The 16,991-nt window shown below is 38.1% G+C and overlaps 1 protein-coding gene across 11 annotated transcripts in view; it reads right to left on the bottom strand.

The window, feature by feature from the left end:
• Positions 1-266: 266 nt before the first annotated feature.
• LOC123768924 (FHF complex subunit HOOK-interacting protein 1B) overlaps positions 267-16,991 on the bottom strand; it is a 54,894-nt gene continuing 38,169 nt past the window's right edge. For all 11 annotated transcript variants that reach the window (XM_069309123.1, XM_069309118.1, XM_069309121.1 and 8 more), the window contains 3 exons: positions 16,334-16,508; positions 11,643-11,766; positions 267-5,651 (listed from right to left, as the gene is read on the bottom strand). In XM_069309123.1, coding sequence (XP_069165224.1) covers positions 5,468-5,651; positions 11,643-11,766; positions 16,334-16,508 — 483 coding nt within the window. In that variant the 3' untranslated portion in view covers positions 267-5,467. The remainder of the gene's footprint in view (positions 5,652-11,642; positions 11,767-16,333; positions 16,509-16,991) is intronic.

The following is a 16,991-nucleotide window of genomic DNA, read 5'->3' as shown; positions in this document are numbered from 1 at the left end:
TTTTCAGGATGATTGTAGGTCTTGCTTTTCCTATGTCTCCGAGTCACTTTTGCTCAGCAAGATCCTTAGTGAGTCTGATATCTTTGACAATGCTATTGTTATGCCATTTAGTTCTAGTGTTGGCATCCTGAGAGATATATGGGGCCTTTTGAATATCCAGTGACACAGACAGTCCTAAATAATCTACCAAGCTTGGTACCTTGTTTTGATAATTACTTCTTTCCTAACAAAGACAATAAATTATTTTAATGCTTAAAAAATACAAATGCCAAGAATATATTTAATTGCATTAACCACATATTCTACATATTTGTCAATCACAGAATTAGCTATAATCAGTCTATGTGAACATAAATATTCATTTCAATATAATGAGAATATCATAAAAAGATTTGTTCCATATGTAGCAATGACCAGAAATGACAACAAAGCACTTACAAATAATAAAATTTGTCTGTGTACCCTAAAATTGCATATGAAACACCCATCATTACTACCAACCAATGAGTATTTAGGTAATGATGTGTTCCCGGGGAAAATGTTCACCTTAACCGTATGCAAAACTCCTTCACTGGACATGAGACTTTGCTTGGCTTTAACAATGAACCTGAATTTATGTTACGGCTATTTGGCGCTAACATATTTCAGTTCAGTTACATCTTCAATGAGATCCTATTAGGCATATCAATAGTAGATAATTGACTTCATATTGACTAACAAAACCCTTCAACTCTACATATTTAGTTGCTAAAACACAGTTGCATGTAAAAGACAAATTTTTGTGACATTGTTATCACCATGTTAAAATCTCTTAGTATTGAAAAAACAATAACAAACATTAGCCACACTTATTTACAAATCAATAACCCAAGTAAATCAACCTAAAAGACCAACACTCAAACACTTTTTTCCCCTAACTTTGATTTGCTTTTTTTAATATTAAGTACTGTACTGTTTGTATGTAAAAATATATATAACTGATGCAATCCACAACATCACAAGTAACAGCATTTTGTTTAATGTACTTGGATCACCGAGGACTTAGACTCGAGCCCGAGTAATGTCACTAGCAAATAGGCCAGTGCGTTCTCAATAAGGATCTCAGAAGTACCTAACTGGTTCTCAACTGAAACTTAAACCTTTACTTGGAGAACCAATATGGTATGTGGTGGTAATGCACCAAGTCATATCCTACATGACAGATGGACACTGTTACCAGACACCACATTGGAGCTCTGGGAAAGATTTAAAGTTTTAATCATGTACCAGTTAGGTACCTCTGAGATACTATTTGCTAGTGACATTTTGAGCCTAGATTCAAGAGTCCCACAATGATCCACATACTGTAGCAGTATTACCCACAATATTGTGGCTCGTGATATATATATATAATCTTGTACCATATAGCCAGGAGTTGCCTAACAAGCCAAATTTACTTAAGAACTAAATTATTGGTAAACTTTAATTCATTAATAAAAAATTATTCTAACAAAATATGCACTCTTAAATAAAAAAAAATCTTTGCACCCTGACCTAACTTTTAATACAGTATTTTGTTATTTAATTGCACCTAACATAGGTAAGCCTATGCCTATATTATAATGTTAATAAAGAAACCAATGTTCATTTTATTTAGGAATACTGTATTTAAAGATCTACAAAATTGGTATTAGGCAGTCTTGGCTATTATGTACAACATGGATACATGTTTGCATCTGCGTAATTATAGAAGTGTAGCTACAGAACGAGAGCTATGCTTGTGGCGTCACGTCGGCCCCATAATCTTTGTTATACACTACTTTCAAACTGCTGATTTTGGCATTAACCACCACAAACTGTTTGAACTGGACATCTAATCAGCCCCTGTGCTTTCCAAGCTGGAGTCTGACCTCATGTTCTAGGCATTTCTAGGTTTTGAAATTATAATTTTTTTAAATGTGATCATATCACCTCTCTTTCATTCTATTTACTAGGTTTTGCATATTTAATGCATGTAGTCTTTTTAAGGTTTGGAAACATGTCTTCACATCTTTTCTATTTTGTTTGTGTGCATTTTTAGGTATGGACACTATTCAGCTGCTGCATATTAAATTTCCCTATCATGAATGTCGCAAATAATTTGTGTTAAAAAAAATAAAAATATATGGAGATTGACTGATTGATTTTGAGGTTTACAAGTACAGCGTAGGCTCTTCTCGCAAATCATTCAATGTTTACTCTGGTGACTGTTTACTATCCTGAACCACCCATAAATATGTCAGTTTTCAATATTTTTTTCAAGTATTTTGTAGGATATTTGTTACCCATTTTCCTATGTCAGAACATGGTATTTATCCTCATTATATTCTATACGTCATGCATTGCTCCATTCACTCATTTTGTAGGTCATGGCAACCATCTAAATCTTTACTCTTACTAGTAACTTGGCATCCTCTACAATGTGGAGGATGCCAAGAGGGAATGCTTCAATTATACAATTGAAGCATATGCTCTGGTAGGTAATAAAATTAATTATAAAATTGGTTTATAAAACCAATGAACATTACTGGTGCTAGAACTGAACCTCGAGATATTCTATTAGTGACATTTCTCCACTCTAATACACTGCCTCTAATTTTCTTTTTGTCAATTTTTCATTCAAGTCAGTAGTATACTTTGTGTTCAAGCATCCAGAACAGCCTCTTGTATAGGGCCTTTCTCTTCAGGTTCAGTTAGATACAATCGGCACCACCTCTCTCTCTCTTACAAGATCTCTGACTTAATCATAAAAGCTAAGGTGATTTCATTTCAGAACCTTTCCATTTGAAAACCATAATATGTCTTATGTCATAGGAAATGTACATGTTTATCTCTCAGAATGTTTGGTAATATGTTTATTGTTTGTGATGTGTGTCTATGTATGTATTAACACGATGTACTGAACAGGGTGAGAATAGCTTGAGCTACCTCATCCCTTTGTGTGTATTTTACCTCGATAAACTTATTTCAATTTCTTATGTCATGTCATTTCTTTCCAGGTATTCTACACATTTTAATTATCATAGTGATTTTACTACAACTCTTCAATGATACAAGTTTACAATTTAGAGGGCCGTTGTCTTATGTATTAGATCTGTGTACCTTTTTCCATGTATCTGCAAGGTTCCCTGTTTGCAGTAATTTTTCAATCTTTACAATATGTAGTAGGGCACTCATCTTTGAAATGTGTGCGCGTGTGTGTATTCACCTATTTATGCCTACAGTTGAACACCTGTTCTGTAAGCACCACCTTTTGACCATTAGTACAATGGAGCGATTCTTTTCCCTTATTTTTCTTATAATACAGTATTTACATTTAAAACTTTTAAATTGGCTTTAACAACTTCCTCATCAGAGAGGGGGGGGGGGTGTTTGTGTTTTAAAAACAAAGTTTCAGAAACACACAGGAAAGAAGAAAATATTTTAGTCTCACAAACAGCATAATTCAGCTTAAGGTCTGTTAACCCCTCAAAGTGCAATCATTGAAAAATGGCCATACCCGCTTACAAGAAAAAATATAGAATTATTAAATTGTATGCAGACTATAAGAAAAACAAAAGTAAATGAATATGTACCTTTTTTTACGTGGTTGAGAAGCTGTGAAAGGTTATGTAGTGTCCATGTGATCTGACGTCTATCAACACACGATGCCAACTTTGCAACACCGAGGCATGCGAGACACACAACTCCAGTGTTCTCCTTGGATGTTTCACTGATTATCACTGGTTTCTATTTATAAGAATGTGTGTGTCTGATTAACTTGATAACTCTCAAACAATACAATTGAGTACAATTGGTATTATACCTGGTGAGAATATAGGCCATGGATGAGGGTGTGGTCCATAGGTGAAAGGTGTAGATCATGGATGAGGGTGTAGAGAAACCATATAAACATAAAATACATGGGTGTTTACTGGATGATTAAATAGGGCCTAATTGGCCACATTCAATATAGTATTGAAACCAAGGTGTAAGACCAATTCACTAGCCACAGATGACAGCAGGTTCATAGTAAACATAATGCATGATAATGGTTCAATTGTTGCTTGGTTTACCTGGTATACTTTATTACAACCATATAGCATTGTGAAAACCTTATGAACATCATTGGTATGCATATTATGTAATTATGATGGAATTTTATACAATGACAGCATTCACCTAGTAACCTTTATGATAACTGCATTCACATAGTAATGTAACCATACAATGATAGCTGGATTTTTTCACGAGTCAGGGTAAAATCCATTACATCCATACAAAGCTATTATATTCTTATTTGCATCACACCTATAAAACCCTGACAACATTAGTGTAAAGGATTGTGTGACAATAACCGCATTATCCCGTGCATCATGATAGGACAATAACAGCTTTCTAAGGGTTAAAGGTGAAAATATTTGCAGTTTGTTTCCCCGAGTGTTCTGAACTGAGAGTTGTTACTAGTGCATAATTACCAGGTGTATATATTTAGTCATCATTTGAATATATAAAAAAAATCTAAATCAAATGCTGTAGAACAAAACTGAGTATGCAATATAGATTTTTCTGCCATGGGAAATATAAGGTACTGAATTTTGAGAATAAAATCCACTGCTTGAAGTTTTCAAGTTTTTAACAATATGTACATCATAAAAACCCTTTTTAAGGATCAACATAACACACAATCACACAATATAATCTTTTAACCACATATAACCAAAAAGTAATAGTCACAATCAGTAGCTTCACTGCATCACAACTACTAATGCATACTGGACGGGAGAACTTTACCATTTATCAACAAAGATAGATTGAGAATAAGTTGGGTTACATAAAAACTTGGCATAAAACAGGTAAAATAAAATATCAAGGAAATTAAACAATCGCAAGAAACTTAAAATTCACAAACTTTAAAAAGGTCACAAGAAGAAATCATTGCACTGCGGAGAATCCCAAAGTCTCAGTGCAACTTGATCAGTAATTTTCCCTAATGTGTAATGCTTTGTTAACACAAACTTGTTGCACTATGTACTGTACAGTGTGTGTTTATACTGACTTGTGTCTGTCTTATCTTTGGTGTTATTACTATGAATAAACACTCTTTATATAAATATCTTTACAACCTCAGTGTATTGCTGTACTCAAGTAATATAAAAAAGTCTTGAGCCTGCTATTCACAAAATATATTTATATATATAATATTTATAGATTTATATACACACTCAGAAAAGCGAGTCTTTTATAAAACCAATAAAACTACTGTCTTTGGAAATTGTTAGATTAACCCTTTAGTCAACTAAAGTTTATTCAATTTAAATGCTAACTGGTATTAAACTGACAGTACAAAGTGAGCACTAAATTTGTCAACTTCAGAGCTCATTAAAATCTTAGAAATGCATAAAATGCAAGTACCTCTGTGTGGCACTGAGGAGATAACGACATACATTAACACGCAAAAATGTCACTGTCAACTAGAGGGAAATCTGAATTCTAAACTTGGCACTGCCACCATCTGTTCTTGTGCAAGAGCAGATAACTCTAGTAGCCAGTCTCTCAGCAGTACGGCACATCTTGCCGCATGGTGTTTTTCACCACCCGGGCACGAACTTGCACCAGTGTCAACACTGGCTAATGATGATCGTTTTATGTACCTTAGGAAAGTCAAAACAATGATAATACATAATTATTAAAAGTGAAATATGTAAATGAAAAATAGGGTGATAAAATATCCTAAATCAAATACAGTACTGTACAGTATTTATATTCATACAAAATAAAGCAATACAGCCATATACAGTATACATAATCTCCCATTATCAGAGCTAAGACACTGGACACTAGATATCTTTCAATTTTAGAGATTACATCCGTTCCCTGCATGCTAGCCTAAAATGAGATACAGTGGTACCACAGATTACGAGCATTCCTGTTTACGAGTTTTTCGGGTTACGAGCAGGATTTGCTCGGAAAATTTACATCAGAATACGAACGTTGCCTCAGAATACAAGGGTGTTGATATGCGTACAGGTCGACCTAGCGCGTGGTGGCATGGCGATCGCCCCTCAGTTTACCAGAGCCTTGTGCCCAGTGACTATCCCACAAGGATTTACAGTTTTTTGTCGGATTTTTGGCCATTTGAGCATAAAAATTGTTATTATATATCTTGCCATGGGTCCCAAGAAAGCCAGTGGTAAGGTTCAACCTAAGAAAATAGTTGAGAGTAGAGGCAGTAAAGGATGTCCCTTCCTCATCAAGAAAATGTGTGAAGTATGGGAAGAACTACAAAGTTTTGTTGAAAAAACTCGCCCAGATAAAGCTGTAGCAGGCCGTTGCATTGACCGTTTGACAATGTGATGTCTAACTACAGACAAGTGTTGCAAAGAAAGGAAAAACTATCTTCAACAGATCATTTCGTTGAGAAAATCGAGCAGTGAGCCACAACCAGGACCTAGTGGTAGGCCGGCAAAACATGCCAGAGTGCACTCTAGAAAAATCTTTAATAACCTGATGTTATAATGGAAGGGGACTCCCCTTCAAAACAGTAACACCTCTCCTCCTCCCCCCCACTCCTCACCATCTTCCATACGCCAACAGGAGTCATCAGCAAGGGTAAGTAATAACTTGAACATACTTTGGTAGTGTAGATTTGGATGAATTAGGTATAAAATTTAGTTGAAGTGAGGTTTTTGGGTAGTCAGGAATGGATTAATTCATTTCCCATTATTTCTTATGGGAAAATTAGCTTCGGTTTACAAGTTTTTGGATTACGAGCTGTCTCAAGGAACGGATTAAACTCTTAAAATGAGGTACCCCTGTACAAACTTTACCTAGTTCTTTAATTTATAACAAATATAGTGGCTCTTTTTGGATAACATATCTAGAGTATTACATACATAAATATAGGAGGCCTATGTTTTATTGAATACTGGCTAATGTGGTTTCCCAGTTACATGGTTTAAATTTTTTTACCCATTTTCAATAAAGTATGGCATGTTTCTTTTGTTTGATCACTCCTGGGCAAGGTGCATGTCAGCCATGGGTCAGGCACCAAAACATGCCACATTTCATGTGTATTTTACAAACTTTTGGATTATATTCTTGCATTAATGCACCTCCCAAGCATTTTAACTACATTTGTTGAGGGAAAGTGACACAAATATTTAGTATAGTAATAGGAATAGACTGGCCACACTGAAAACATTTAACCAATGATACCCCTCACCAAGACAAATTCTCAAATAAGGATTACCTAACTGAATTCTGCATTTGCAGAACTGAGAAGAATTGAGCAGGTGTCGGGCAACAAATGTGATTTTCCAGCACTGTCAACCCAGGGGTGGTTATGGGTAGTGTAGTTGGGTAACTAGTTTAGAGTTAATTGCAATTTTAACCAGTAGAAAACTAAAACAGTGAGCATCAAACCTGTTCTATAGTAACCAGTCACAATTCAAATTACACCAGCAGTATCTCAAAGTGAGAAAGGTGTATTAACCCTTAAACTGCACAACACGTCATATGACGTGTTGAGTAACTTACCCAAAAGTGCGCATCACGACATATGACATGTTGGAGTACTACGCAAGATTTAAATGGTCCGTGGATACACGGAGTTCACCTCACCTTCATTAGGGCTCTTTGTAAACAGACGCCATTTTTTTTTTTAAATCGTAGGTAACATTCCCCAGTGTGAGGGCCTTGGTACTGAGTGAGCCACCAAGGCTGGCGCATGCAGCATGAGCTTACAGCACTGCTGTTCAGCTTGTGACCACAGCATCGCCTAAAATGTCATAATAAATACGTACATGCTATTATTTAGCGATGATAATATTACAGCAGACCCCTGACTGTGATAAAAATGACCAGGATTCTGATAATAGCAGGATTGTTGTGATAATTAGCACTGTAGTGGGAGGAGTAATCTTGGTGGGGAGGGAGGTAGCATTGTCTGCTGACTCTGTGTGGCCACCTTTTATTGTCTGGACTCACTATACCAGCTTAGTTGTTCGCTATAGTGAACAAAACATGCAGATACATATATATAGCGTCTGTATATAGTGAATAAAAGCAAAAACAGTATGGTGGGAGAAGAATGTTGGCAAGTCAGGTGAGGTGAGGGAGGGAGTGGCAGCCAGTGGCAGGTTGCCACTGGCTGCCACTGCCACTCAGCATACCAACTTAGTGGTTCGTTATGGTGAACACAAATGTAGATACTTATATATAACGTGTATATATAGTGTAATAACAGCAAATGGAGTGTTGGGAGAAGTCATTTTGGTGAGAGGTGGCGACATCTGCACGACTTGTCATACTGGCTAAGGATGGCCACTATGCTCTTTGTGCACTATACCAGCTTAGATGAACAGTTATAGTGAACAGCACATATAGATACTTATATATAACATCTGTATATAGTGAATAAAAGCAAAAACAGTATGGTGGGAGGAGGATTTGAGCGAGTGAGGAGTCATTGAGGGAGGGAATGGCAGATATGGAGGCCACTCCTAGTTGCTATTTGACTTGCAATATCAACTTAGTGGTTCGTTATGATGAACAAAACATGCAGATACTTATATATAACCTGTGTATATAGTGTAATAACCGACAAAGTATTTGTTTGTTTTATGAACACCACAATTGAATCAATAACATGCACACCATAATTTTGAGTACAGCGATGATTCACACATTTTATTATATAAATATATCACACTACACACTATTGAATAATATTACAGCAAAAAAACAAAGAAAAAATCAATCAGACATATTGAAATAATTAGGTAATTATATCTTTGTGGCAACTCCCTCCTGACAGCTGGGGCCGAGCAGACCACCTCGGACGCTTGCTGAGTTGGCGCCTCTTTTTTGCCAGATTTTCCCGCCCTATTGCGGCCAAAATATGCCACTTACGATTTTTTTTATTATTTTTCCCATGATCAAGGAACACAAATTAACATGTTTATAAAGAGAAAAAAAAAATGATTTTTTTTTTTTTGTGCCTGTGGGTGACAAAAGGCCAAATAGCCCTTAGCAGCTTGGGGGTTAATAACTGAATATGGGAACCCATACCAGTAGGGAAGCTAAACAATCTAGAAACAGGTAAATTCACTACTTCCTTAACCCTTAAACTGTGCAACACTTCATATGAAGTACTCGCCTAATTGTGCTTGTGGGGGTTGAGCTTTGTCTTTTTGGTCCCGCCTCTCAACTGTCAATCAACTGGTGTACAGATTCCTGAGCCTACTGGGCTCCATCATATCTACATTTGAAACTGTGTATGGAGTCAGCCTCCACCACATCACTGCCTAGTGCATTCCATTTATTAACTACTCTGACCCTGAAAAAATTCTTTCTAACGTCTCTGTGGCTCATCTGGGTACTCAGTTTCCACCTGTGTCCCCTTGTTCGTGTCCCACCTGTGCTGAAGAGTTGAGTAACTAACACGAAAGTGCACACCCCTTCATATGACATTTTGGAGTACCGCTCAAGATTTAAGGAAAACAAAATGACAGGAAGCCTCCAGCAGTTCGAGACCCTGTGTACTGAAAAAGCACCAAAACAGCTGCCATTTTCCCCACACAGAATAAGGCACTATCAGTTAGGGAAAAACTGGGAACCTGGTAATACTGCAGCCAGGAACAAGATGCAGACCTCAACTCCAAAAGACCCGAGTCCCATTTAAGATGCGTGATCCTAGTTCCTCAAATGGAAAAGGGTCAAGTTCCATCTAGCCTGAGATGTAGAGAAAAACAACTAACTTTTTAATCCCTGGTTTCTCAACATCCATAAGAGGATGATAAACTGAACTTGAAGTGGGGAAAAAGAATTGTCACACTCAAACCGAGAGGAAAAAACAAAGTACAACACATCCTTGATCCACAGAATGAGTCTGGTCTGGAAATCTAACCCCAAGACGGATTGAAATGGAAATCAAAATGGTTTTTCAAGATGCCTTTGATTGACCAATTTCCTTGATCAGAGAAGAGGAAGAGCCTGCCTCTGAGGTTCACAGACTGAAGCCAGCCCTAGCCTAGAGACGGATGTTAATTTAAATGGAGCTTACCCATCTATCTAGAGGAGAACAAGGTTTGCCCACTCTGAGGAAGGAGGAACAAGGCTCTACAGAGACTAAGATCTAAGACTCCTCAAAGGACAAAGAAGGCATCTCACTACCACCATCTATCCCCCACACCAGTAAGTGTGTAAGTGAAGACCAGAGTCCAAAGCTGAAGGAGTGTGGAAACCCAGGTGCTTGGTAATTACCTTGATCTAAAGGATCTAAATCTAAATCTATAGGATCTAAAGGAACTGAAGCTGTTGTGGCAGAAAGCAGAGCTCTTCCGGTCTTCTCCTGCAAAAACTGGGAATTGAAAGTGCCAATGCTAACAAATTTGAGTGACCTTGGAGCAGCACAAGACCAACAGGGAATATGAAAGGACAAGTTATGCCTGGCAGTGTCATACTACTACATATATTATTCTTTTTGTGTTGCCCGAGTTTTTCCAATCACCACAGTGATGTACCAGAATGCCTAACACCAGGGATTAAGGACAAAGGTTGCATGAGTATCAGGTATTCAACCTGACAAAGTTTGCGAAGGTAGCCTGGCTGCCAAGGCACAAGTGCAATGACTGACAGCATAACTATCACACCAAAGACAAGAAGACACTATTAATAAAGCAAGCACACACAAGGCAAGGCATGTCATCATACTGCTCATATTCGGTGCACCAAAATTATGGGGTGGGTGAGAGGACATTGGTAGTAGCAGTGGTGGAGTGGAGGTGTAGGTGTTTGGCCCGGCAACCAAAACCCATGATGGGTCGGTCAAAAGGGGACCTAGGAACCTTTAAAAAAAAAAAACATGAATATCACATCCCTTCTATCATTAAAGAAGAGAGTCTGGCCTTGGAACACAACACACCCAAAATGGGCAAAATGGAACTAAAGGAACCTGTTTAACCCAAACACATTAAAGGATCCAAATTGGGTTCCACATCCATGGACACCACCTAGTTGGCAACAGTGCAGAAAATTCTGCCTACCAGAACCTTCTCTGCTGATAGCCTAGGTCAGAGGAGGGCAACCTTTTTAAGTGTTCGTGCCAAAATCGCCAAATCACTTATGCAAAATTCCTACATGCCAACCAAAATTTTGGGGAACTAAGTACAGTATTGGGAAAACTTTTACAAATAATCAAAATAACACTGAACATGGTAAAATTAAAGAAAATTCTAAGGGCGATTATTTTAAATCGTGTAAGATTGAATGAATGTAAAATTTAGTGACAATTTTTACTTAAAGGTCATTCTACCCCACTGATAGCATAGATATTTTTTACTTGCTATACTTAAGTTTAAATAGAGCAAGTTTGCTCTACTTAACATTTTATTTTATCAAGTTAAAACACACAACTCAGCAAAGAAGCCAGATATTTAATTATATTTTAATCAAGGTATTTATTGAGTACAATTATTATTAAACAATAATTGTACCCAAAATGTATAAGTAGTGAACAAATATAATTACTGTCCCAAAATAGGCAATTGATGAAAAAACTAACATGTTATTTAATTGTCATGCTGTTTTAGGCAAAATTTAACTTCTTCAATGTCTTGGATATATAAGTAACTTAATCTTACCTGTAACCAGATTTATCAGGAAGATCTTCAAGGGGTGACTCCTTGATTGTTGGCCGCTCACTGTTGGTAGTGCGTCGAAACAAGGCAGTCATTGTTTGCGAGATGCTACGTCGCTTCCCTTCACCTGTTAGTAAAGCACACCTTACTGATCAGTGGTGAGCAAAGCCCAAACTCTTTCACTATTCAAATATATTACAAATGATCCAACATCATTTGGTTATTAACTTGCATAAATGTTCTAAAGTATACCTGTGTATGATTGCTGATTACTTATAATGTCAATATTGTATTAGTTCACATTTGGTTATTCTAGTTATGACTGATAAAATCACACTGCACCTATGTCATCACTTTATATTTTGTTATTGTTATATGCACTAAAGATATTACTTGTACAATGTTCAACAAATATTGCATTATTTTTATATTATTCTATGTCTTAGATATTACTTAGCATACTGCAACAATGTTCATACTTTTTGTAGAAACCATATGTAGCTTACATCTGTATTCTAATTTTATTAACTCCATCCAGGTGTCAGCTGGAAAATAAAGAGTTTAGCAGCCACGAGTGACCGTCTCACTTTACCACAATGTATGTACTGTACTTAAAAGGTTTTATAATAGGAACATAATATTATAATATAATATTATAATATAATATTATAACATAATATAATATATTATAATATAATATTATAATATATTATAATATAGTATTATAATATAATAATATCGGTGGTTATTATAGGAACTGCCTCGTATGGGTCAATAGGCCCTCTGCAGTTCCTACTACTAGCCCCTCTACTACACCTTACTTTGCTCCTCATCTCTCGTGCCTATTTATTGCCTGTCTCTACTTCCTCATCACAATCGACTTGAGAATGGTCCAGGACGGACCGAAACGTCGTCGTCCCTTCACATTCTAGTGTGTGGTCTGGTCAACATTGTTTTCTGTATTGTTCCATATTCATCTAAAACTGATGATTATGATTTATACAGCACCAGTTTAAATGTTTTACTTCCCATGTCTCCACTTACAACAACATTCCAAGTTCCCAGTGGCATTATTTCTTATTTAACATTAACACATTAACCCTTCAACTGAACATCACATTCAGGGATGTTTTACTGGTGGTCCATATCTTAAGCTTATATTGAGATGATTTCAGGGCTTAGTATCCCCGCGGCCTGGCCCTTGACCAGGTCTCCACCTCCAGGAAGCAGCCCATGACAGCTGACTTAACTCCCAGGTACCTATTTACTGCTAGGTAACAGGAGCATCAGGGTGAAAGAAACTCTGCCCATTGTTTCTCGCCGGCATCCGGGATCGAACCCAGGACCACAGGATCATGCGCTCAGTGTTCTGTCCACTCAGCCACCGGCTGCCTCCACATCACATCCTGATATTTGTTTAGGTACCTGTACCACAAAACATTTGAAACTCCTGTGGGTACACAGGAGTTTCACTTCCACATCCACTTCTGCAAGCCTCCAGTGAAGAGACACCATCTTGGAAAAAAATTCCTGGGCACCATTCCTGGTTTTGAGGGCCTCATTACTAAAACATCAATCATGAGTGAACACATGAGTTGAGACATGGGACCAAAACGCCAAAGCTCAACCCCCACAAGCACAACTAGGCGAGTACATGCAGCATTAGCTCAAAGTCCCACCATGCAGCTTGTGCCCACAGCATCAATGATGATGAAATAAATAACTGAAAAAATTTAACAATAAGTGATATAGAAGATCCTGATAGTGATAAAGACCATGTTCTAGCAACACGAGACAGAACACAAAACAATGGGTATAAATTGGTCAAGTTTAGATTTAAGAAAGACCTTGGTAAATACTGGTTTGGTAACAGGGTTGTTGATTTGTGGAACCAATTACTGTGTAATGTGATGGAGGCGGGGTCCCTTGATTGTTTCAAGCATGGGTTGGACATGTATATGAGTGGGATTGGGTGATTATAAATAGGAGCTGCCTCGTATGGGCCAATAGACCCCTCTGCAGTTATTTATTCTTATGTTCTTATGTTGAAGATGCCGATATTGGTGAACCCAATGCAGGTGGCGATGTTCACAGCACAAGGCACACCACAGTTTGGTTCATCTACACCTCATGCAATGGGACCTCATGTTCCTTTAGAAAAAAACAATCAAGATTCTGATAGCAACAGTATTCTGACTACTGGTAGAGGTGTGTGCTGTATATCGAGCAGCACTTTGCTTTGTCATGTGCTGTTGGGACCTGATGAGTGAATGTAATACCAAGATGGCATACTTATGAACATAGTGGGCCCAAGGGTAGACCACAGGATGGCTACACTTGACACAGCAGACAACTTGAGAAATATGAACCTTTGAACAGGGCACCAAGGAAACTAACAAAGTGTTCACCAGGGCAGAACCAATGGCCTGCAGGTAGTGGCAAAGACATTATTTGTGCTGCCATGGGGGACAAATAATCCAACCAAGCATCAATCTCAATCACTAAAGGACCACCCCGGAATCAAGCAAAGTCATTCTTTGCCAGTAAGGAAGAAGGCTGGAAAAGAACAAAATGAGACCAAAGACCGAAGAGACCAAAGCAGCAGAATCTTCGACTACAGAAAAGAGCATGACACTCGCCCCATATGGCAGCCGAAGGCAAGAGCCAACAAGAACACCGCCATCAGGAACATCACAAGCTGAATGGGTAACTGTAAACTGAGGGTAAGGAGAGAATTCACAACACTGTCAAAAGACCAGGATGGCTCAGGAGGAACATGAGCAGGCCAGTGATGAAATATGCACGAGACAATTTGCAAAATGTGTGTCGATGTATTAATGCGAAATGAAAGCAATAGCAATTCTACCAATGCTGAACGATAAGAGACAACAGTATTAGGCATGATATATCTAAGGGCAGAGACCCAGTGAGAACAAATCTCTCAGGACTCAGGGTCGTAGGTGTAACCAACTCAACAGTCAATATGGCATAGACAAAAGGAATGATCACAGTTCGGCAGCAATGGGGACGAACATCCAACAAACTTGCACACCGCACATGAGGACTTTATGGGTCACAGACCTGCAGGGAAATTGCCATGGCGTGAAGATAAATAGGCAAGCAGGACCCCCAGGCACAGGAGTCGCTCCCAGGATGAACAGACACGAAAAGCAGCCCAAAATACTAGGCTGCAAATGGCAGCTGTGGTGTGTCATGTAAGCAAGCACACAAGCCCCTGCACACCCCCAGCCAAGGGTCCAAACAGAGCAGCCCAAAGCAAGGCTTTCCACCCATCGCCAGGTCTCTGGGGGGAAGAGGGAGGGGGGAGTACTCCCGAACACACTAGAGAAGGGGGGGAGCAGGAGTAAAACTAAAGAGCACCAAGGTAAAGAACCTTGAACACCTGCAGCTCAAAGCTCAAATAAGCCAAGCCAGGAGTAAAACATGCATGTGAAGCAAATACTGTACCAAAATATGAAAACAATACACTATCAAAATGGACCCTGAAGGACGAAGTCCAAAGGATGGCCGGCACTTAGCATGAAATAGGAGGGTTGTCACGACTGTCCATTCAAAATACTTTCCATTCAACAGCATTTTTAAGAACCAGCATCCACACATTCCAGTAAATCGTCCAAAACAGCATGAGAATAAAGTTAACTGCAGAAAGCATATCAGACTATACGAGGCAGTTGCTATTTACAGTATATCCACCAAAACTCACTCATATATATGTCTAACCTATGATTGAAACAATCTAGTGATCCCATGCATATTATGTTACCCTGGAATTTTGTCCATAAAAACAACAACTACAGTATTTACAAACCAGTATGTACCCAGACATTTCCAGAATATAAACTTCTTCCATTTGTATTCATTGAATATACACCCACTGTATATACTGGTATATCACAGGCCACTGCACATCAGAAAACAATGATTCAGAAGATAAAACAAGTTACTCAACAAGCAGTTTTTCAAGCCACGTGAGTATTCAGTATGGCTATAGTCTTTATATACTGTATATATACCTCTGACAGTCATTCTGAGTTAGACTGAACATTTCTCCAGGGCAGAGATCTTGTAAGTTGCCGGGGAGGCAACTTACAAGATCCCTGCAGAGATGTCTGAGGTCTCAGCAGCACCAGTTCCTTGAATGTCATTTTGCCCGGCTGGGCCATGTATTTAGTTAATCAAATAAATTCTTACGTTAAGAGAGCAACAATGTGATAGATCCGATATACTGTATAGTCAAATATTAAAGATATATATATATAGTACAGTACTGTAATAACTTGGAAAACATTTAATTCAGGGAATAAATCACAACAACATGGCTGAAACAAATAACCCAACCCACACATGAAAGGTGACATTTCAGTCTGTCTTAGACTCTTAGACGTATGTGACTCATACGTCAGGCTGCGAGCAGCCGCGTCCAAGAGCCTGGTTGATCAGTCCGGCAACCAGGAGGCCTGGTCGACGACCGGGCCGCGGGGACGCTAAGCCCCGGAAGCACCTCAAGATAACCTCAAGGTAAGGTAGACCCTCATCAATTCATGACAAAATACAGCGGATGTGAAAGTCATACAACGCAACAGGGACTGGGAAGTTAAAGGAGATGAGGGGGGTAAGAAGGGATGTAAAGCATGAAAACCAAGCCAGCATAATAACAAAACAATTAATATTACCTCTGACAAGAGGGGTGTCCGTTGAAGATGAAGACACTGAACGCGTGCGAGGAGTGGAAGGAGAAAATCGTGGAACAATCAATCTCCTAACAAACCATGTTCTGGCTTCTGCTAGTAGAGGTGTATCTTCAGAAGTAAGAAGGCTATCAATTCTCTGTTTCAAGCCACTTATCACCTATATAAAATTAGATACATTAATTATTTGATACAGACTCAGTTACAGAGCATAATCCATTAGTCAAAATAGCCAACACTGTACAGTTACAAATACTTTTTAAATCCATTGTAAGTGGGAGATCTTTGATCAATACACTTTTGACCTCGCAATAAAATTCACACACTTTCAGAATATCAACTGTCTTCTTTATACCTATACATGTATTTTTTAAGAGATATAAGGAACAGATACACTTGTCAACCCACCAACCCTAGTTTGCTAAATTATTGCACCTATTTAAATTCAATTTTTTTTATAATTTTTAAATTCAGTTAGGGAAAGTATTCCCAAGATTTGAATTGGCTGCTTCTGTATCTATTGCACACTACTTAACCAAAATCTTACTAGCTTTGGCTTCCACACTATATCTTTATGATGGGGCAACTTTATGTAGAATCTTCTACAGATATTTAAGCCACAGTAACTAAGCACTGACTGACT

Source organism: Procambarus clarkii, chromosome 64, assembly GCF_040958095.1.
Source record: "Procambarus clarkii isolate CNS0578487 chromosome 64, FALCON_Pclarkii_2.0, whole genome shotgun sequence".
NCBI lineage: Eukaryota > Metazoa > Arthropoda > Malacostraca > Decapoda > Cambaridae > Procambarus > Procambarus clarkii.
Note: the sequence above shows the minus strand (reverse complement) of the source record. Positions and strands in the feature narration are given on the sequence as shown.